General features: G+C 43.8%; 1 protein-coding gene across 1 annotated transcript in view; it reads right to left on the bottom strand.

The window, feature by feature from the left end:
• Positions 1-144: 144 nt before the first annotated feature.
• The window catches only part of LOC123509762, a gene marked incomplete at both ends in the record, with an annotated part of 40,124 nt that continues 16,630 nt past the window's right edge, over positions 145-23,638 (bottom strand). Inside the window, 2 exon segments of the mRNA XM_045264283.1 lie at positions 145-232; positions 23,129-23,244. Of these exon segments, the coding sequence (XP_045120218.1) occupies positions 145-232; positions 23,129-23,244 (204 nt within the window).

Below are 23,638 nucleotides of genomic sequence, written 5' to 3'. Positions count from 1 at the left end.
AGAACTACAAGACCATGTTATTATACCTTATTCATATCTGGTTATCAGTATTGATCGCTATCTAAAAATGGATTACAATTATTCAGATACGTTTTATATTCTAGCAACTTGAAAAGGCCAACGACGAAGGAAATTGTTGCTCACCTTGGCCATCTCTGTCTCAATGCGGTCGACTTCCTCAATTCCAAGTTGATGGATCTCCGGCACAGGCATGCTGGTTGACGTGTGGAACCTGACGAAGGGATTTGTGCTATTGAGACACATTATACCAATATACCTTTAATGACTTCTCTGACAGTTGCAGAAAATTATTATACTGAAGTTTGTATTCATTAGTTTTTAATGTTCCAAATTTTTTTTTTTCTCTCTCTCTCTCTCTCTCTCTCTCTCTCTCTCTCTCTCTCTCTCTCTCTCTCTCTCTCTTTCTGTGCCACTCTCTTAACTCGAATTACTTGCGCCACTACTGCCTGGAATGCCATGCTGTGGGAGACCTGCTCCCACGCGGACAGCCTCTCCTCCCAGTGTGTCAATACCTGCTGCAAGGCGACCACCTGGACTCATATTAGCCCAGCACCAACATTTAGTTTTGCGGCTGTTAGCAATCAGTGTCTCACTTCTCCAGTCCTCAAATGTTTTTGTCCCCTATGCCTTTCCCATTCCCAGTCTATTAATTTTGTTGTGCTGAACTTTCTATTTCATGGTTTATTTCTTTATATATTATATATATATATATATATATATATATATATATATATATATATATATATATATATATATATATATATATATATGTGTTTATGTATATATATGTGTGTGTGTGTATGTGTGTGTGTGTGTGTGTGTGTGTATATATATATATATATATATATATATATATATATATATATATATATATATATATATATATATATATATATATATATTGAGTTTGATCTCAAAACTGCCCTTTTACAATTTCTATCCTTTTCTCTACAACGTTATTGCAAGTTTCCTTTCCGACCATTATATTGTAGCCGTAGTAGACGGCCACTGTTCTCATAAATCTATAAACAGTGGTGTTCCTCAGGGTTCTGTCCTGTCACCCGTTATCTTTCTATTATCCATTAATGATCTTCTTAACCAAACTTCTTACCCTATTCACTCCTAAACGTCTCCGACAGTTTTTCTCGCCCCTCTAACTGCTTACTCTGTATAAGGGCCTTATCCGTCCCAGTCTAGAGTACTCTTCGCATGTTTGGGGGGTTCCAGTCACACAGGTTTGCTTTGTCTCATCAACTCCCCTCCTCTGACTAACTGTCTTCAGTCTCTTTCTCACCGCCGAAATGTTGCATCCCTTTCTATATTTTATCGCTATTTTCATGGTAACTGTTCTACTGACCTTGCTAACTGCATGCCTCCCCTCCTCCTGCGGCCACGCTGCACAAGGCTTTCTTCTTCCTCTCATCCCTATTCTGTCTAACTCTCTAATGCAAGAGTTAACCAGTACTCTCAATCATTCATTTCTTTCACTGGTAAACTCTGGAACTCCCTCCCTGCATCTGTATTTCCGAATTCCTACAACTTGTCTTCTTTTAAGAGGGAGGTATCGAGGCATTTGCTCCCATAATTCTGGCTGAAGGTTTTGGCACTTTTTGTACTCTTTGGAGAGCCAGCGCTCAAGTGGGCCTTTTTTTTACTTTCTTTTTTTTTTTGCCCTTGGCTGGCCCTTTTCCCTACGCTTATGATACCACACTACATCTTTCTACGTCCTTTCAGAGACGTTCAATCCTTCAGAAAGTCAACAGATCACGCAGGGATGCCACAGAACGCCCGAGTTCTAAACATTCTACGATTTCAGATTGGGGCAGAGAAAACTTAGTAGTTTTCAATGCCTCAAAAACACAATTCCTCCATCTATCAACTCGACACAATTTTCCAGACAACTATCCCCGCTTCTTCACTGACAATCAACTGTCTCCCTCTACCATCCTAAATATTGTCGATCTCTCGTTTACTCATAATCTTAGCTGGAAACTTCATATCTCATTTCTTGCTAACAGCTTCTATGAATTTAGGCGTTCTGAGGCGTCTCCGTCAGTTTTTCTCTCATCTCCAATTGGATATTGTTTTTCTTTTTTTTTTTTATCACGTAGGGAAGAGGACCAACCAAGGGCAAATAAAAAAAGAGACACTTAAAAATAGGCCCACTTGAGTGCTGGCTCTCTAAGAAGTGTATTAAGTGTCAAAACCGTCAGCCAGAATTAGGGGAGCAAATGCCTCAATTCCTCCCTCTTGAAAGAAGACAAGTTGTAGGAATTCGGAAATACAGAGGGAGGGAGGGAGTTCCAGAGATTACCAGTGAAAGGAATGAATGATTGAGAGTACTGGTTAACTCTTGCATTAGAGAGTTGGACAGAATAGGGATAAGAGGAAGAAGAAAGCCTTGTGCAGCGTGGCCGCAGGAGGAGGGGAGGCATGCAGTTAGCAAGATCAGTAGAATAGTTACCATGAAAATAGCGATAAAAGATAGAAAGGGATGCAACATTTCGGCGGTGAGAAAGAGGCTGAAGACACTCAGTGAGAGGAGGGGAGTTGATGAGACGAAGAGGTTTCGATTCCACCTTATCAAGCAAAGCTGTGTGACTGGAACCCCCCCAAAATTGCGAAGAGTACTCCATACAGGGACGGATAAGGCCCTTATACAGAGTAAGCAGTTGGAGGGGCGAAAAAAACTGGCGGAGACGCCTCAAAGCACCTAACTTCATAGAAGCTGTTTTATCAAGAGATGAGATGTGAAGTTTCCAGTTAAGATTATGAGCAAAGGACAGACCGAGAATATTAATTGTGGAAGAGGGAGACAGTTGAGTGTCATTGAAGAAGAGGGAGTTGTCTGTAAGGTTGTGTCGAGATGATACATGGAGGAATTGAGTTTTTGAGGCATTGAAAACTACTAGATTTCTCTGCCCCAATCGAAAATCTTAGAAAGATCGGAAGTCAGGTGTTCCGTGGCGTCCCCACGTGATCTGTTGACTTCCTGAAGGTTTGGACGTCTTTGAAAGAACGTAGAAAGATGTAGGGTGGTATCATAAGCGTAGGAGTGGATAGGGCAATAAGTTTGGTTAAGAAGGTCATTAATGAATAGTAGAAAGAGAGTGGGTGACAGGACAGAACCCAGAGGAACACCATTATTAATAGGTTTAGGAGAAGAACAGTAGCCGTCCACCACAGCAGCAATAGAGCCGTCGGAAAGGAAACTTGAGATAAAGTTGCAGAGAGAAGGATAGAAGCCGTAGGAGGGCAGTTTTGAAATCAAAGCTATATACCATAATCTATCAAAAGCTTTTGATATGTCTAACGGAACAGCAAAAGTTTCACCGAAATCTCTAAAAGAGGATTACCGAGCCTCAGTAAGGAAAGCCAGAAGATCGCCAGTAGAGCGACCTTGACGAAAACCATACTGGCGATCAGACAGAAGATTATGAAGTGACAGATGTTTGAGAATCTTCCTATTCAGGATAGATTGAAAAACTTTAGACAAGCAAGAGATTAAAGCTATATGACGGTAGTTTGAGGGGTTAGAACGGTCACCCTTTTTAGGAACAGGCTGAATGTAGGCGAACTTCCAGCAAGAAAGAAAGGTAGAATTCGATAGACAAAGTTGGAAGAGTTTGGCCAGGCAAGGTGCAAGCACAGAAGCACAGTTTTTGAGAACAATAGGAGGGACCCCATCAAGTCCATAAGTCTTCTGAGGGTTTAGGCCAGTAAGGGCAGGAAAAACATCATTACGAAGAATTTTGATTGTAGACATGAAATAGTCAGAGGGAGGATTAGAAGGAGGGACAAGCCCAGAATGATCCAAGGTGGAGATGTGAGCAAAGGTTTGAGAAAAGAGTTCAGCTTTAGAGACAAAAAAAAAAGATGGCAGTGATGCCATCAGTATGTAATAAAGGAGGGAAAGATGAAGAAGTGAAGTTATTTGAGATGTTTTTGGCTAGGTGCCAGAAGTCACGAGGAGAGTTTGAGTTTGAAAGATTTTGACATTTTCTATTTATGAAAGAGTGTTTGGCAAGTTGAAGGAAAGACTTGGCATGATTCCGGGCAGAAATATAAAGTGCATGAGATTCAGGAGATGGATGGCTCAAGTACCTTTTGTTGGCAACCTCTTTTATCATGTATAGCATGAGAACAGGCTGAGTATACCTCCTCAAGTCCCCCCCAACTGGCAGAGGCAAAACGCCAGAGGCACCTTCGCTTTGGGGGATCATGTGGAGGGATTCTAGAAATAGGACAAGATACAGAAATGAGATTGTGATCCCAACAGAGGAGCCCAACGGAGACAAAAAGGTGACAGCATAAGCAGAAGGGTTAGAGGTGAGGAAGAGATCAAGAATGTTGGGCGTGTCTCCAAGGCGGTTAGAAATACGAGTAGGGTGTTGCACCAGTTGCTCTAGGTCATGGAGGATAGCAAAGTTGAAGGCTAGTTCACCAGGGTGGTCAGCGAAGGGAAAGGAAAGCCAATGATGGTGGTGAACATTGAAATTTCCAAGAATGGAAATCTCAGCGAAAGGGTAGAGGGACAGAATGTGCTCCACTTTAGAAGTTAAGTAGTCGAAGAATTTACTATAGTCAGAAGAGTTAGGGGAGAGATAAACATCACAGATGAATTCAGTTTCAGAATGACTGTTAAGTCATAGCCAGATGATGGAAAATTTGAAGGACTCAAGAGCGTGGGCACGAGAGCAAGTTAGGTCGTTGCGAACATAGACGCAACATCCAACTTTGGAATGAAAATGAGAATTGAGAAAGTAGGAGTGAACAGAGAAGGGGCTACTGTCAGCTGCTCAGATAGCTGTATTTCGGTGAGGAAAAGAAGATGAGGTTTAGTAAAGGAGAGGTGGTGTTCCACAGATTGAAAATTAGATCTAAGACCGCGAATGTTCCAGAAGTTAATGTAGAAAAAGTTGAGGGAGGTATCAAGACATTTGTGGTCTTCAACAGAAGAGGTGTCCGACCTGGGGACATTTTTGGTTCCCTCCCCAGAGGGGGACTCTGAGGCGTTGCTTATTTGGGGTCCCATTTTTCTTTTAAATTTTGATTTGTGGTGAAGGGTGTATGTGTGGTAAGTGCATGTAGTTTTGTGTGAAGAAGGAGAGTTATCTTTAGAGGGTAGGCTGTGACTACCCGCTTGAGTTGTGAGACACAAAGGGAAACATTCAGCGAGATCACAACTAGCTTTAATGGAAGGTTCACAGCACCTCCTGAACTAGTGCTATTAGATCTTATTGTTTCGGTCGGTGTCTACTACCTCCTCTTTCTGAGTGGATTGGACAAGAAGTTTGGTCATTGATGAATAATAGAAAGAGAGTGGTTTATAGAACAGAACCCAGAGGAACAACACTGTTAATTGATTTAGAAGAACAGTGGCTGCAATAGAACGGTCGGAAAGGAAACTTGAGATAAAGTTGCAGAGAAAAGGATAGAATCCGTAGGATGGCAGTTTGGAAATTAAATCTTCGCGTATTTGGTAGGTTCCATTCACACAGTTTTATTAAAAAGGGTGGAAACAAAAGTTTTTCATTTCATAAACTTCCCTTCTCTGACTAATTATCTTGAGCCTCTTTCTCACCGCCGAAATATTCCCAGATGGGAACCGCCTTGTCGTGGTGGGGGGGCTTGCCCCTGTGACCTGGCGAACTAGGCTAGAGTAGGCTTAAGCCCCTGCTCTGCCCTTTCGAGGGGGAGAGGTCTACCCATGCTAGTACGGTCGCCAGTGAGGGGCCAGACTAAATGGTTCCTACGTAGGCTGCCAGTGGACCAGCGGAGCCACCCGCTGGAGGGATCGCCCAATAGGGGCCTTCCTGTGCTGGATGGTTGGGTGTCCAGGCTGGGATGCTTCGTGGACAAACTTTCGTATCATGTGGGACCTGATTTTATAACGACTTGTCCGCATGGGGACGAGGTACCCCGTCCACGCAGCCAGCAAACCCTCTCATTGTAGTCCCAGTAAGTGGTTTCCCTTGCCCCTGGAGCCATATTTTGTGTAACTTTATACATATGGTGAAACACAAAAAAAACTGTCAGGTTCTCGTGAGGTGGCTGACCTGGCCTGCGAGACGACATCTTCAGGTCTGAGTGGGAAGGAGGATTCCCCTCCACAAGAGCCTCCCGCTGCAGTCTCCTGTTCTGGGAGTTCTTCTGAGGGACGTATTTCTGCTGCATATGACTCCCTTGTGATGGTAAATGTTATTCCATCATTTTCTTATCACGCCTTGCACTCACTTCTCAAGGTGTATGGCACGGTTGTTCGCATTCGACTTATTTATGATAAGGACTTTCCTTCTAACCGCTGCTATGTGACTTTTTGTCATGTGATGAAGCCCGTTTGGCTTATGAACATGTAGCATCTCTGCCCTTGCCAGCTCTGGCTTTAAACAGAATTTCTCCACTCTCGCAATATTTCAGACAGTGACATGGATTACATCCCAAATCTTTTGAAACATTTTAGAGAATTCAGTTCCTGAAGTCCGCCAGATCCCGCCTCCACGTTGGTTTGTGGCGTACTATAAAAATGGCGCGGAAATTTTATTCATGCCTCCCGGTACTTGTGCGAGCTAAAGATATTACAAAGAGATCGGCACGATTCCTGAGGGACTGTTAACCTCAAGCAAAATATGGTAAGGAAATACTAGCAATGGTGTGACTAAGATGAGGAACTCCTCCAACGCCCGTAACATGCATTACTACCATCACCTCCTCCGCTTGTTACCTCGTTCGCCACCTCTCCGCTCTCCCTTCCACGTCACCGTCTCGTGAACCTTCCACGCCACCGTTTCATGAACCTTCCACGTCACCGTTTCATGAAGCCCGCTACTGTCCCGAAGTTGGATTCACGCGGCCCTTTCGACTCAACCGAAAGTGTTGAGCCAGCTCTTGGCTTTCTGGATTGGCAGTTGAGATCCAAGCCTCAACCAGTGAACACAACGCCTCTTGGGTCTACCGTGGGATCAACCATCACCCAGCATTTCACCACTGCGACACCGCATAAGTATCACTTCCCTCGTCCGTGTTTTCCACATTGCCTCTATATAGGATTAGGATTATTGTTAGGTATTAAGTTGGGTTCTTTATTGTTGTATTTATTACTGTGTTATATGTATATGTGTATGTCATTTTCCTGTGTTTCATGTTATATATCTGTGTTTCATGTTTCTTGTTATATATGTGTCAATTTCATTATGGGTTATTAAAATAGCTTTTAAAGTGACCCCTTTGCATTTCCTCACCAGTTGAACCTGCAGTGTTTTTTTTTATTGTTATTGTTCACCGGCTCTCCGATGCCAATCTTACCAGTTTAACCGGTGAACGTAACAATTGGCGACCGTGACAGGACCATTATAACCCATGTTCAGTGTTCCATTTTTCCAGTGACTTTTTTCTGTGATTGCTTGTGTTTCTGTGGTGTTGTGACTCTGATGTGTTTTTTCTGTGACTTACTCTGCGTGTGGTTTAAATTTACCTTTGTGCGATCAAGTGGCTCCTTTTGGGTTAAACGTGCTTCGTGACTTTCATTGGTATCGCATAGCAGTGGTAGAGCAGGAAACCAGGTAGAAAGGCGTGTTCACCGATAGCACTTATCTCTATTTTTGCACATAGGCAGGTGTGTAATAAGTGTTATCCAAGTGTTGGGATCATCATATGTTCATGCGAACCCTCAATCCCTCACTTCGCGGATCATTTTTCTCGCTAGTTAGAATCGGCCATTTTAACTAGTCTCTCAGACTAATCCGCCTCCTTATCAATAACAAGTCTCAGTACAATTCGCTCCTCACTCTCAAGTCTCGTAACTAGAGTAATCCGGATCCCTCTTAATGCCGTAACTCTCTAGTTTACCCTCATTAGTGATTGTACTCATAAGTGTTTACTTAAGTATAATCTAGGTAATTTCAAGGTTGCCTTTATTATCACTCTGCCAAGTTCCTCACTTAAGTAATTCGCTTATCATTTTTTTTTTTTTTGTTGTGGTTTAACATCTATTTAATATGGCTTCCGCTCAGTTTAACGTTGAAGATTTTGTGCCGACCCTTCTCTGGAACAACTTAAAGATGCTAATATAAAGAAGGACCAATGGAAGACCATCGCTAAACATTTTGATGTTCCCATCACGTCTCAGATGACTAAAGAGGTCATTAAGAATGTAGTTGTTGAACATCTAGTGCAAGAAGGTCAGTTGCTAGGAAATGCCATAGAAGAGTTAACTCCCATGTCAGCCTCTACGAGGACTATAATACACAGTCCCCAGGAAGAACAGTATAAGAGTAGGATAAGTCAATGGGAAATTGAGAAGCTTAAACTAGAATACCGGATGCATGAAAACAAATGCAACTACAGGCAGAAAAAAAAGAAAAAAAACAAATGCAACTACAGGCAGAAAAAAAGAAGAGAGAGAACAAGAAAGACAAATGCAACTACAGGAAAAACAAATGCAACTACAGGCAGAAAAGGAAGAGAGAGAATTTCAGTTACAACTTAGAAGGCAGGAGAAAGAGTTAGAAATTCAGGAGTTAGCCCTACGAAATGACGCTAAGTTTAGAGGGGAAGAAATAGATATAAAGAAACAGTTAGCAAGCTTTAATCCTGCTACAGCTGCTCCGCTAGTTCCCCCTTTTGATGAATCTGATGTTGACGGGTCATTTCGCGCTTTTGAGAGCATTGCTAATAGGAATAAATGGCCCAAGGATCAGTGGGTGTCTCTCCTTGTCCCTAAGCTAGTAGGAAAAGCTTATAGGGTATACAACGGCCTTAGTGATGAGGTAGAATATGAAGAGATCAAAGGTAACATTCTAGACGCCTACTCTATCACTTCTGATGGATACAGACAACAGTTTCGAAAGTATGTGAAACCAGAGTCTCACACCTATGTTGAATTTGCTAGTGAGAAACTAAGACAATTTAAGAAATGGTTAGCCGCCCTTAACATTACCACCTTTTCGGAGTTGCTCAATCTAATGGTCCTGGAAGAATGGAAGAACAAGTTACCTTTAATATTCTGAGGCATGTGGAAGAACGGGAGAGAGTGATCTTATGTCTGCCGCTAAAGTGGCTGATGCGTTTGCTTTGTTGATGGGATCCCTGGGTAGTAGAGGTCGTGGTTCACTATCTAATGTTAGGTCCTCCTTTGGGGAAGGTTTTGGGGGCGGGTGGTAAGCCAACCGGATTCTCGCCAAATGCATATAATTCCCCCTGGTGTACATACTGTAAGAAGCCAGGTCACACGATCCAGAAATGTAGACACCCAAATTGCAAGGGTTCTCAACGTCAATTTTCTTTTGTGGCCCCTAAACCTAACACATTTGAGAACAAGAAACCAGTGGCCCTAGCTAACCCTGTCAACTCTCCTCTAGAACTTTATGACTCGTACATGTATCAAGGTAAAGTGTCCCTGACTGATGGTAAAGACAAGGCAATAAATATCAAGGTTCTGCGTGATACAGGTGCTGCCCAATCCATCTTAAGGGAAGATGTCATCCCTAACATCAAACAGGCTTTCACTGGGAGAAGGTGATCCTTACAGGTCTCGAATCACAGCTCTCCTATCCTTGGCTAATATTAGCTTACAGTGCCCGTTCATTTCAGGAGAGGTTGAGGTAGCCATTAAACCTGGTGAACTGCCAGTACCGGGGTACATCTTGTACTGGGTAATGATCTTGCGGGTAACTTGGCTGTTCCAAACTTAATTGTTCTTGATTCTCCCTTAACAGAAAGTCCCACTAAGACCCTGGACGAAACATCCCTCACTTCTTCCCAGTGTGTGCAGTCACCAGGTCTCAGTCCAAGTCCCCTGCCCTTTCATCACCTCCTCCACCAATGATTGCCTCTACTGACAACTTGTATAATAACATCATTTCAAAGGAGAATTTGATTAATGCTCAGGAACAGGATCTCACTTTGGCTAAGATCAGACATGTTGCCAGTGAGACAAAGGATATGTCTAAATTGCCTTGTTTTTATTATCAGGAAGGAGTCCTGATGCGTGCCTACAGACCTCCTGAACTGAAACAACTAGACACCTGGTCAGAAACACATCAAGTTGTCATCCCTTGTCTGTAAGACCAGCCATTATAGAACTAGCTCATGATGGATTGTCAGGTCATCTAGGCATCCAAAAAACCTACAAGAAGGCTCTTCAACATTTTTTTGGCCAGGAATGAAAAAGGATGTGTCACACTATGTAAAACATGTCACATATGTCAAATTGTGGGTAAGCCTAACGAACGCCTTGTGCCAGCTCCTCTGACGCCTATTCCAGTTCAGACGGAGCCCTTCGAAAAGATCATTCTAGACTGCGTAGGGCCCTTACCCAAAACCAAACGAGGGAATCAGTATTTGTTAACCCTCATGGATCCCACTACCAGGTACCCTGAAGCATTCCCTCTTAAGAACATCACATCAAAGACCATTGTAAAACATCTAATACATTTTTCACCTCGGTAGGAATTCCAAAACAAATTCAGTCTGACAAGGGTAGCAATTTCACTAGCCATTTTTTCCAACAGATAGTGAATGAGCTAAACATCGACCATGTTACCTCCTCGGCTTACCACCCCAATCCCAAGGCTGTCTGGAGCGGTTTCACCAAACATTAAAATCCATGATGAAGAAGTATTGCTTGGAGCATCAAGGAGACTGGGATGAAAGTATTTCTTTCCTTCTCTTCGCTTTAAGAGAATCTCCTCAAGATTCTTTAGGTTACTCCCTTTGAATTACTCTATGGTAGACAGATCAGGGGGCCTCTCAAAATATTAAAGGATCAATGGTTTACTCAAAATACTCCTTCAAGCCCCAGTGTGTCTGACTACATCAGTAACCTTAAGAATAAAATCAGTGAAGTCAGATCTTTTGCTAAATCAAACTTCCTCAAATCTCAAACTAAAATGCAACAGAATTCTCTTCCCAAATCTGTCATGAGAAGTTTCAAACCAGGAGACAAGGTTTTACTTTTTATCCCCACTCCAGGACTAAGTCCATTAAATTATGTGGTCCACACTCCTGACCGTCGTAAGGATTCCCAACTAGTTCATATTAATCTAATGAAACCTTACCACTCCAGAGAACCAGAGGACGACTTGTCTCGCACTGTACCTGTATGTCTGGTAGGGAAGGAGTCTGGTCCTGTGCCCCCCGAGGAAGAGTCCGACATCGAATTCCTCTTTTCGTCACCTAAAGGACGCTCCTCAAACAGCCAAATCATGTCCAACCTTGATGAGGTGTTTCTTTCCTTAACACCTTCACAACAGTCTGATCTTAAAAAGTTATTGGTAGACTTTTCTGAAATCACAAGTGACCTTCCAGAAGTTTGTAATACTATCCAACATGACATAACATTAATATCTAATGACATCAAGCCTATAAGACAACCAGCCTATCGCATTTCACCCATTAAAAGAGACTTGATGAAAAAAGAGGTAGACTATCTGCTCTGTCATCACCTTGCAGAACCTAGTATATCTCCTGGGCTTCTCCTGCCTGTTAACATCTAAGCCAGATGGTAGTAGTCGATTTTGCACCGACTACAGGAAATTAAATAAAGTGACGGTGCCAGACTCCTACCCATTGCCCTTGATAGAGGACCTTATAGATAGTATAGGAGTAGCCAAATTTGTAACCACTATAGACTTACTTAAAGGTTACTACCAGATTCCCCTCTCGGACGAGGCCCAAATAATATCCGCCTTCATCACCCCCTTCGGACTATACCAATACACAGTGATGCCCTTTGGCTTGTCTAATGCTCCCGCCACCTTCCAGAGGGCTATAAATTACATCACTCAGGACTTGGAGGGAACATCTGCATATCTGGACGACCTGGTGGTGACTGCAGACGACTGGGCGACACATCTGACCCGTCTTCGGAGGCTGATGGGTCGGTTGCAGGAAGCCGGGCTTACAATCAACCTGGCATAGTCCACCTTCGGGAAGTCTACGGTGGTCTACCTGTGACATGTGGTGGGGAACGGCAAGGTTCACCCCAAGAGAGCTAACGTGGAGGCCATCCTTGGCTTCCCCTGTTCCTACCACCAGGAAAGCTCTCATGAGGTTCTTGGGGATGGCTGGGTTTTACAGACGCTTCTGTAAGAACTTCTCCACCCTGGCCGCCCCCCTGACGGACCTTATCAGCACTTCCGTCCCCTTCCACTGGACCCCGACCTGTGACCAAGCCTTCCAACACCTCATGGCGTTTCTCTCCTCGGAAACAGTGGTCTGGACGCCGGATCACTCCCGCGGGTGGACAACATCATCGCCGACGCCTTATCAAGATCTCCCGTCTCACCTCCTTCATGAGCCCATTACGGAGGTCTTAGGGGGAAGGAAATGTTACGGCCCGCCCGTAACATGCATTACTACCATCACCTCCTCCGCTTGTCACCTCGTTCGCCACCTCTCCGCCTCCCCTTCCACGTCACCGTCTCGTGAACCTTCCACGCCACCGTTTCATGAACCCTCCACGTCACCGTTTCATGAAGCCCTGTTACTGTCCCGAAGTTGGATTCATGCGGCCCCTTTCGACTCAACCGAAAGTGTTGAGCCAGCTCTTGGCTTTCTGGATTGGCAGTTGAGAACCAAGCCTCAACCAGTGAACACAACGCCTCTTGGGTCTACCGTGGGATCAACCATCACCCAGCATTTCACCACTGCGACACCGCATAAGTATCACTTCCCCTCGTCCGTGTTTTCCACATTGCCTCTATATAGGATTAGGATTATTGTTAGGTATTAAGTTGGGTTCTTTATTGTTGTATTTATTACAGTGTTATATGTATATGTGTATGTCATTTTCCTGTGTTTCATGTTATATATCTGTGTTTCATGTTTCTTGTTATATATGTGTCAATTTCATTATGGGTTATTAAAATAGCTTTTTAAAGTGACCCCCTTTTGCATTTCCTCACCAGTTGAACCTGCAGTGTTATTTTTTATTGTTATTGTTCACCGGCTCTCCGATGCCAATCTTACCAGTTTAACCGGTGAACGTAATAGGGGTTGCTAGTGCGAGCGAAAGATATCACGCAGGCAAGGATGTTGCAACATGTACCATGTCCTTCTGACAACATGTTTTAGACTATTAAGGCACATCCCACCTTTAATTACAGTAAAGGTTGTGTGTACAGTCAGGATCTCTATGAATTTCCTGAGGAGGAAATACTGGCTATGTGTCCTAACTCAGTCCAAAAGGTGACTAAGATGAGGAACTTCTCCAACATGATCCTGCCCACCTTTTTTGGGTCCACCCTCCCTGACCGTGTTAATGTCGGACCTATTAATCTTAGAGTGAGGCGTTTTATTTCCCGTCCTCTTAAATGTTTCTTGTGCTACGGCTACGGCCATGGCAAAAGCTCCTGCAAGGAGGCTTCTCGATTTGGTAATTGCTCTGCACTAGATTCACACTCTGAGGAACATTGCAATGCTGCTTCTTACTGTTTCCATTGCCGTGATGCTCACCAGGTACGTTCCAGGCAAAGCCCCAGGTATTGCCTGGAGCAGGACATTCTACAGCTTGCTAACACTCATTTCATCAGCCTAGGTAGCGCCCGCCGTGAACTCCTGTACCGCCAGAAGGCCGGTACTGGTGCGACATCCTATGCTTCATTGGCCGCTCGCTCTTCATCTGAGTCTCCTGGTCCGAAGACATCTCCTCCTGCTACCTCTTGCTCTGTGGTCCTGTTCATCTGACTAAAAGGTTTGCCCTTTTGTCCGACGACTCAGTTGAGTCACCTGCAAGAAGCGACGAGAATAATGCGGACTTGACCAAACTAACCCATTGAGTAGATGTCCATTTGCCACCTGTATCTCTTAAGCCCTTCAAGGGCCTGACCAAACGGCACCGCGGCTCTGCGGAGTCGATCGATTTAGCTCAGCCTAAACAATCTAAGGTTTCTCCCGGTGCATATGACCGTGAGTCCTCCATGGACCGCTCTGCAATGGTAGCTCCAGTTGTTTTTGTCCAGCCTTCTGTGACGCCCTCCGTCTCAGATCGGGCATCTTGTGTTGAGGACGGTCTTAGCATGGAGACGTCCGATAATATTGTCACAGCCGTCCCTCGTGGACCCACTGTATCGGAAAGTGCAGTCCTGCCTGATCCTCGTCCTCCGAGGACCGGTGATGATTGTTCGCATCACCCACCGATAGGCCGAAAGGCTGCGGTCCAACGACATTTCAACTCCCGGTGTCTTCTCATCGTTTGATTTTTTCTAGTCAGGTCAGTCACGGGCAGCCTCAAAAGGTTCGCCCGTCCACTGCACCTAAATAGTTATCTTCAAGCTTCTACAGTGGAACTGTACAGGCCTTTGCACCTCGTGGGGGGAACTCCGAGCTTTACTGTCGGAGTTCTCTCCAGGCTGTGTAGCTCTGCAAGAAACTATGTTTGATGATAGTATTTATTCTAGTCCTCCTGGCTATCGTGCCTTTTTTAGCGCTCCTTTCTCCGAACAGGGCCACCACGGTGGCACAGTTATCCTAGTCCGTCAAGACATACCTATTGTTCGCTTGGAACTCAACTCTCCCCTTCATGTGGTTGCTGTTAAGGTTTTTATGGAACGATGCTACACTATTTGCAGTTTATATAACCCTCCTCGGATTCTTGTCTCCAGGGGTGAGCTTGACGGCCTGGTGCGTTAGCTGTCTCCGCCTTTCCTTTTATTGGGAAATTTTAATGGCCGTCATCCATTGTGGGATGAAGGTGCTAGTATTCCTCGTGGGGTTTTAATAGGTTCTTTTATTAAGGATGAGGGATTGGAGGTTTTAAATTCTTTGGATGTTACACATTTCCACAGTCCTACTGGGATATCGCTATCGATACAGCTATCGATCATTCTCTGTGTACATCTAATTCTTTCCTTGATTTTAATTGGCCGGTCCTACCGGATTTACACGGTAGTGACCCCTTTCCTATTTTTTTGGAATCTGTGAACTCTGAGCCACAGTCCCGGCCTTCACGCTGGGTTTTAGACAAGGCAGATTGGCCTCAATTCACAGACCTTAGCTCATTTATCCGTCCGTTAGCTGACTTTTCTACATGTGCTGAGGCTGTTAATAATTTTACCGATTTTTTTTATTTCAGTAGCTCTTCAGACAATCCCTAGGACGTCAAGTCGCTTTACTAAGCGTCCCGTTCCTTAGTGGAACGCAGCATGCACTAAAGCTGTGCAAGAGAAACGGGCGGCTTGCTCGTCTCCGGTGACATATTGGGGACCCGCAGTGCCTGGAAGCTTTTCGGCGCTGCCGAGCTCAGGCCCGCCGCGTTTTGAAAGAGGCACAAAGAGCCTCTTTGAAAGCTTATGTGCCTTCCATTAATGCCCACACCCCTCTTACGGATGTCTTCAACAAAGTCCGCCGAATTGCTGAGAAGTATTCTTCTCTTCCCCCACCAGTTTTGTTGTCTGCTGAGCGAATGGTGGAAGATCCTAGGACTGTCGCCGATTTCTTCGCCGAGCACTTTGCTAGTGTTTCCCGGAGGCATCGTGCAGCCCCGGGCTCACGTCAGAGAATGGAATCTCTGGGCATAAACTTTTCTTCTGCTGGAGGAGAGTCTTATACTGTCCCCTTCTCTGCCTCCGAGTTTCGGACTGCTTTGTCCCAGTGTCATGTCTCTTCTCCTGGTCCAGACGACATTTCTTATGCCTTTTTGCGTCACATGTCTGACCGGGCTTTTAACTTTTTATTAAATGTATATAATATGATTTGGCACACCGGTGATTTTCCACCTTCTTGGGCTGTGGCAGTGGTTCTCCCATTTCCGAAGCCTTAAAAATATCATCTTCAGGCTACGAATTACCGTCCTATATCTTTGACGTCTTTTATTTGTAAAATGTTAGAAAAGATTGTAAATGTAAGGCTCATGTGGTACTTGGAGAGGGGGAAGTACTTGTCATCGGTACAGTATGGCTTCCGTAATTATGAGGTCTACTACTGATGCTCTATTTGTGAGGCCTTTGCTAATCACCACCACCAGGTTACTGTATTTTCTGACCTGGAGAAGGCCTACGACACAGCTTGGTGTCATGGGATTTTACGTCCCTTGTTTAAATTTGGTCTCCGTGGCCACCTTTCTATTTTTATCCAGCAGTTTTTACCTAGACGTCTTTTACGGGTTCGAGTTCTCTCCGATGCTACTGCTCTAAATGACGGTGTCCCATAGGGAAGTATTCTTAACGTTACACTATTTGCAGTCGCAATAAATGGTGTTATAGATACTCTACTAGATGGCGTTCAAAGCTCTTTATATGTGGACGACTTGTGCATCTCCTTTGCTGCTGCTAGGATGTCACTGATTGAGCGAAAGCTTCAACTAGCAATCAATCGAGTATCCAGTTGGGCTAACATAAATAGTTTTCGTTTCTCCACCTTAAAGACCGTGTCTATGCATTTTTGTCGTAATCGTGGCGTTCATCCAGATCCCTTATTTATATTTAGCCAATAGATGCAACCATCTTAGTTGGGTTCCCCATTTCCGTTCTCTTAAAGCGTCTTGCAGGATGGCACTATCCCTTCTTCGGGTTTTAAGTCACACCTCTTGGGGTGCGGACAGGGACACGTTGCTGCTGCTTCACCGTACACTCATACTTCCGAAACTGGAATACGGCTCTGAGATCTACTTATCCGCAACGGATGCACGACTACGCACGCTTGACTCCGTGCATCATGCTGGGGTCCGCTTGGCTACAGGTGCATTTCGGAAATCTCCAATACCTAGCTTTCTACTGGATGCTGGTTTCTGGTCACTCGACCTCCGGCGCCAGTCTTTGATGCTCCGGTGTTGGTTTCGCACCCACCGTCTTCCCGATTCTGTCCCTTGTCTGTCAATGTTGCGGGACTCGATTTTTGCAGCAAATGTCACTCGACCAAGCCTCCCTAAACCTTTTGGCCTTAGAGTTGCAAATCTCATGGGGGAGTTATCTATCGACCTCACTCTTGTGTACTTTTTCCGGCTCCCACGAGTCGGTTATTGGCAGCTTCCTGTTATCTCATTATGCCCTGCCATGGATGGCAAGAAGGATTTTCTGCCAGCTCTGTCCCACACACGGTTTTAACTGATGGTTCCAAATCCGACGCAGGCGTTGGATTTAGTGTGGTTTTCCTCTCTTTTTATTGGTCGGGCAGCCTTCCTTCAGTGCCATCCGTCGTTACTGCGGAGCTGTCTGCCATAGTCCTACCTTTACAAATAATTTTTACTCTACCAGTTTCGTCTTTTACAATTTTTAGTGACTGTCGCAGTGGTCTTACTTCTCCCTCTTGCACTATATTCTTTAACCCTTTGGTTTTATCAGCCCTGGAGTGGCTATACCTTCTAACACAACGAGGATATCATGTTGGGTTCTGTTGGGTCCCTGGTCACATTGGTGTTCCAGGGAATGAACACGCAGATCGTCTCGCTAAGGAGGCAGCAAGTCGTGCTCCATCTCCTGCCTCTGTTCCGTTTCGAGATGTCTTTCCTTTAATTCGTGAGGCATTTGCAGCAATTTGGCAGAGGAGATGGCTAACGGGGTGCGCAACCTCGAAAATGGGAGAGATCACTACTTCCTCTATCCCTCACTGGACATACACCCATGTTCGGGATCGACGTTTACAGACTTTATTGGCGCGACTGTGTATAGGTTACACGTACCTTACACAAAGGTACCTGTTGACAAGGAACCCTCAACCTTACTGTGATGACTGCCTGGTGCCGCTTACCGTGCGGCACCTATTGGTAGAGTGCCCTAGTTTGATAGAGTTACGACACCGATTTCTCTACCGCGACAGCGGTAGAGATAGCGGTGTGTATTATATCTTAAAGGTCCTTGGACCAGAATGCCTGGCCCAAGGCCATGACATTTTTAGCTGTGAATTTCATTTAATTTTATTATATGTATTTTAATGTTTTATGTATATTATTGTATTTTTTTTTTATTTTTACTTACCATTAATTTTATCGTTTTTACTTGCTTTTAGTTATTTTACGATTTGTTTTAAACCCTTTCTGTTTTAATTAAATAGTTTGATGCGGCGCCATATGACCTCCGCTGTAGCGAAGCCTAACACCAAATCATCCTCCTCCTCCTTGGTGGAAAACAACATGTACTAAAGCTGTGAAAGAAAAACGGGCAGCTTTCTCTCGTATCCGGCGACATCGTGGGGACCCGCATTACCTGGAAGCTTTTCCGCGCTGTCGAGCTCGGGCCCGCCGCGTTTTGAAAGAGGCACAAAGAGCCTCTTGGAAAGCTTATGTATCTTCCATTAATGCCCGCACCCCTCTTACGGATGTCTTTAACAAAGTCCGCCGAATTGCTGGGAAATAGTTTGCTCCTCCCCCACCAGTTTTTTTGTCTGCTGGGCGAACGGTGGCAGACCCTAAGACTGTCGCCAGTGTTTCACGTAAGGATCCTGCAGCCCCGGGCGCACGTCACCGCCAGAGAATGGAATCTTTCGGCATAAATTTTTCTTCCTCTGGAAGGGAGTCTTATAATGTCCCCTTCTCTGTCTCCGAGTTGCGGACTGCTTTGTCCCAGAGTCATGACTCTTCTCCTGGTCCAGACGACATTCCTTATGCCTTTTTGCGTCACATGTCTGACCGGGCTTTTAACATTTTATTAAATATATATAATATGATTTGGCATACCGGTGACTTGCCTTCTTTTTGGGCTGTGGCAGTGGTTCTCCCATTTCCGAAGCTTGGGAAAGATCATCTCCAGGCTACGAATTATCCTCCTATATCTTTAACGTCTTGTATTTGTAAAGTGTTAGAAAAGATGGTAAATGTAAGACTCATGTGGTACTTGGAGAGGGGGAAGTACTTGTCATCGGTACAGTATGGCTTCCGTAAGATGAGGTCTACTACTGATGCTCTTTTATCCTTGGAGTCCCTTATTTGTGGGGCATTTGCTAATCACCACCATCAGATTACTGTATTTTTTGACCTGGAGAAGCCCTACAGCTTGGTGTCATGGGATTTTACGTTCCTTGTTTAATTTTGGTCTCCGTGGCCACTTTCCTATTTTTATCCAGCAGTTTTTATCCAGACGTCTTTTACGGGTCGAGTGGGAAGTGTTCTCTCCGATGCTATTGCTCTAAATAACGGTGTCCCACAGGGAAGTATTCTTAGTGTTTCGCTATTCGCAGTTGCAATAAATGGTGTTATAGATACTCTACCGGATGGCGTTCACAGCTCTTTATATGTGAATGACTTGTGCACCTGTTTTGCTGCTGCTAGGATGTCACTGATTGAGCGCAAGCTCCAACTGGCGATTAATAGGGTGTCCAGTTGGGCCAACATGAACGGTTTTCGATTCTCCAATTCAAAGACCGTGTCTATGCATTTTTGTCGTAATCGCGGCGTTCATCCAGATCCTGATTTATATTTAGCCAATAGACGCATCTCATGTGTGGAGGCCACTCGATAGCTTCACCTATTGTTTGACAACCGTCTTACTTGGGTTCCCTATTTCCGTTCTCTTATAGCGTCTTGCAGGACGGCAGTATCTTTTCATCGGGTTTTAAAGTCACACCTGTTGGGGTGCGGACAGGGACACTTTGTTGCTGCTTCACCGTACACTTATACTTCCAAAGCTGGAATACGGCTGTAAGATCTACTCATCCGCAACGGATGCACGGGTACGCGTGCTTGACCCTGTGCATCATGCTGGGGTCCGCTTTGCTACGAGTGCATTTCGTACATCTCCAATACCTAGTCTATTAATGGATGCCGGATTCTGGCCGCTCGACCTTCGGCGCCAGTCTCCGTTGCTCCGGTGTTGGTTTCGCACCCACCGTCTTCTTGATTCTGTCCCTTGTCTGTCAATATTGCGGGACTCTCGTTCGGAGGTGTATGTCACTCGACCCGGTCTCCCTAAACCTTTTGGCCATCGAGTTCCAAATCTCATGGCGGATTTATCTATCGAGCCCACTCCTGTGTACTATTTCCGTCTCTCACGAGTTGGTTATTGGCTGTTTCGAGTTATTTCATTATGCCCTCCTGCCATGGATGGCAAGAAGGATTTTCTGCCAGCTCTGTCCCACACACGGTTTTAAGAACACTTTTTTTTTATCCACTCTGATGACATCCCCGTTTTTACTGATGGTTCCAAATCCGACGCAGGCTTTGTGTTTAGTGTGGTTTTTTCCCTCTTTTTATCGGTGTGGCAGCCTTCCTTCAGTGGCATCCGTCTTTACTGCGGAGCTGTCTGCCATAGTCCTAGCCTTAAAAAAAATTTTTACTCTCCCGGTTTCGTCTTTTACAATTTTTAGTGACTGTCGCAGTGGTCTTACTTCTCTCTCTTGCACTATATCCTTTAACTCTTTGGTTTTATCAGCCCTGGAGTAGCTATATCTTCTTGCACAACGAGGATATCGTGTTGGGTTCTGTTGTGTCCCTGGTCACGTTGGTGTTCCAGGGAATGAACACGCAGATCGCCTCGCTAAAGAGGCAGCAAGTCGTGCTCCATCTCCTGCCCCTGTTCCGTTTCGAGATGTCTTTCCCTTAATTCCTGAAGCAGTTGCAACAATTTGGCAGAGGAGATGGCTAACGGCGGTCGCAACCTCGAAAAGGGGAGAGATTACTACTTCCACACTCCCTCAGTGGACTTACACCCATGTCCGGGATCGCCGTGCACAGACTTTGTGGGTGCGACTGCGTATAGGTCACACGTACCTTACACAAAGGTACCTCCTGACCAGGGACCCTCAACCTTACTGTGATGACTGCTTAGTGCCACTCACCGTGCGGCACCTGTTGGTAGAGTGCCCTAGTTTGATCAAGTTACGACACCGCTACCTCTACCGCTGTCGCGGTAGAGATTGCGGTGTCTATTATACCTCAAAGGTACTTGGACCAGAGTGTCTGGCCCAAGGCCATGACGTTTTCAGGTTTCTGGGAGAAGCTGGCCTTCTCCCAAAGCTTTGAATTTTATTTTATTTTTTTTATATGCATTTTAATATTTTATTTAATTTTATTGTAATATTTTTAGTTTTTAGATACTGTATTGTTTTTAACTGTTTTTATATAGTTTTTTTTTTTTTTAAACTACTGTCATTTTAAATTATTGAAGCGGTGCCAAATGACTTTAGCCTTTGCGGCGCCTTATTCATAATTAATCAATCAATCAATCAAGTTGTATCTCTTTCTATCTTTCATCGCTATTTTTATGCTAATTGCTCTACTGATCTTGTTAACTGTATGCCTCCCCTCCACCTGTGGCATCGTTGTACATGGCATTCTTCTTCCTCTCACCCCTATTCTATCGAACTGTCTGATGAAGAGTTAACCAGTATTCTCAATTGTTCATGCTCTTTTTCTCTGGTAAACTCTGAATCTCCAGCCTGCTTCTGCATTTCCATCTTCCTTCCACTTGACTTCTTTTAAGAGTTATGTTTCAAAATATTTTTCCCTTACTTCTGGCTAACTCTTACGATCTTTAAGGGAACTGGCAACTCAGTGTGCTTTTTTTTATTTATTTTTTCTGTTTTGCCCTTGGCCAGTTTCCTCTCCTGCATAAAAAAAAAAAAAAAACACACACAAATAACTCTCCCGTCACTCAAAGTTCTTCAAATGTTTCAAATTACTTCACAGTATTCACGTTATTCGACTCAAATCACGGAATTTAAACTCAATGATAAGATACATCCTACACACAACCTACAATTAACCTTACAATAAAAAACACCATCCTATACATCCTACACATAACCATTTTTCCTTTAGCAAAAAATGACAGCAACATCTCTTCTGACTGCTTTCAACTATCTGGCTACACTTACTGGTTTTGAGATATGTGGCTCCACCGTTTTGATTCTTCTCTGGTCTGACAGCTGTATCTCACTGTCGTCTCTCGCCTTCTCCTCGGTTTCTCTAGGCTTCTCTGTCTGTTACACTTCGTAATATACATTAGTTACTTGACTTTTCGTCCTTCCAACAAGCTTCCGGTTTTATAATGTTTATTTTTCAATATCTTTAGTAATCTCATTTTATGTTAGGAACAAGGCATAGTTTATCGCTATCCGGTTTGTTGCTTCTGGCAACTCCTGCTTGCCTTGCATCTTTTAGTATTTGTCAGCTGACGATCATGTTAATGTGTAGCCAATCACGTCGCTCCATTCGGATTGCGAATCTGGATCTCCTGGACCTCTGATATTACCACATATAAAAAGAAGGATCTAGAATCTTCTTCACCTCTCTTGTGTCGTCGTTTCCCATAACATGTATTTCTATTTCGTCTTTGTCTCTTGCCATCTTCTGCATCATAACTTGCTTCCTCGGCCTATGATATTTCTGACTTGTCTTAATATTTAGTATTAATCATGTATGAATCATTCTTATTTCGTATTGTAATCTACTATTCGTTTCTGCCTCTGTTATGTTTTGTCATAACTCACCACCTCTTGTTCTTCTACTCGGTGGTCACAGGTTCTCCTATCTATCAGATTAGTGATAGCGTCTTATAACCTTAATACCTTTTGTGTCCCTCATCTTCTTCCTTCATTTATCCTTCTTCGTCTTACTTCCTTCTTCATCTCTTCATTCTTGTTATATTCTTTCTTACGTATTTCATGTCTTCTCGATTTTCAAGTCACAACACTTCGACTTATTCACTTTTCAACTAAATTTATCTGTGCTGTCTATCTCCCTCCTATAGTGACTTAAGTAAATCATTGGGCTATTCAACTTTCAAAGTAGTGGACATTCTGTCCTTCGATCCTTTCGCAGGGATCTCCATCCTTTGAGATTTCAATGTTCACCGGTAGCTTTGAGTTTCTTCTCCCTTTTCACTTCATCTTGTTAACTGTTTTAATATCATGCCTTCAAGGACCGGAGCTGCTATTGTTGAATTATTGTTATATCACATGAAAACTTTGCCTTATGGTAAAATACAACTCCTTTGCTTTTGCCTTTTACACTTCCTTTTTTTTTCTAAATGCACATTTTACAACACCTATGCTCGTATTTTGGATAATTCTCTTTGGCTTCGGTTTTAGAGAATGCAACTTTTTCCCACTTTCTATCCTTGGGTGTGTGCCCTTTCATACAAAAAAAAAGTAATGAATACACGATAGTCATCACTTTTGTGTAGAGATACTACTTTCATCACTGGTTTGAGTGTGGACACAAGTCACTCATCATTACCTGACGAGCTCGTTGTAGCGTGCCTCGCCATCTGGGAGGCTGGTGACAGCGATCTCAGGACGGGTCGTGTACTTGGTGTCGATGAAATCGCGTAGTTGTTGAAAAGCTAGCGAAACCTGGGGGAGAGAGAGAGAGAGAGAGAGAGAGAGAGAGAGAGAGAGAGAGAGAGAGAGAGAGCGATTCTTTTTATATATATGGGATAACTTTTGAACAACACAAAATAAGTTGGAAATTTAACTAAAGCATGCCTGCACAAAAAAAAAAAATAAATAAATAAAAAAAAAAAAAAAAAAAATATATATATATATATATATATATATATAAAAAAAAAAAAAAAAAAAAAATATATATATATATATATATATATATATATATATATATATATATATATCGTGGCCAATAACGATAATGGTACATTAACGTTAATGTAATTGTATATTAACGTTAATGGGCAAGGGTGCCCTGCCCAGTACGGCTAATCGTATAGTTCGGTTAACGTTAATGCACTGG

Source organism: Portunus trituberculatus, chromosome 27 (genome assembly GCF_017591435.1).
Source record: "Portunus trituberculatus isolate SZX2019 chromosome 27, ASM1759143v1, whole genome shotgun sequence".
Classification (NCBI taxonomy): Eukaryota; Metazoa; Arthropoda; class Malacostraca; order Decapoda; family Portunidae; genus Portunus; species Portunus trituberculatus.
Note: the sequence above shows the minus strand (reverse complement) of the source record. Positions and strands in the feature narration are given on the sequence as shown.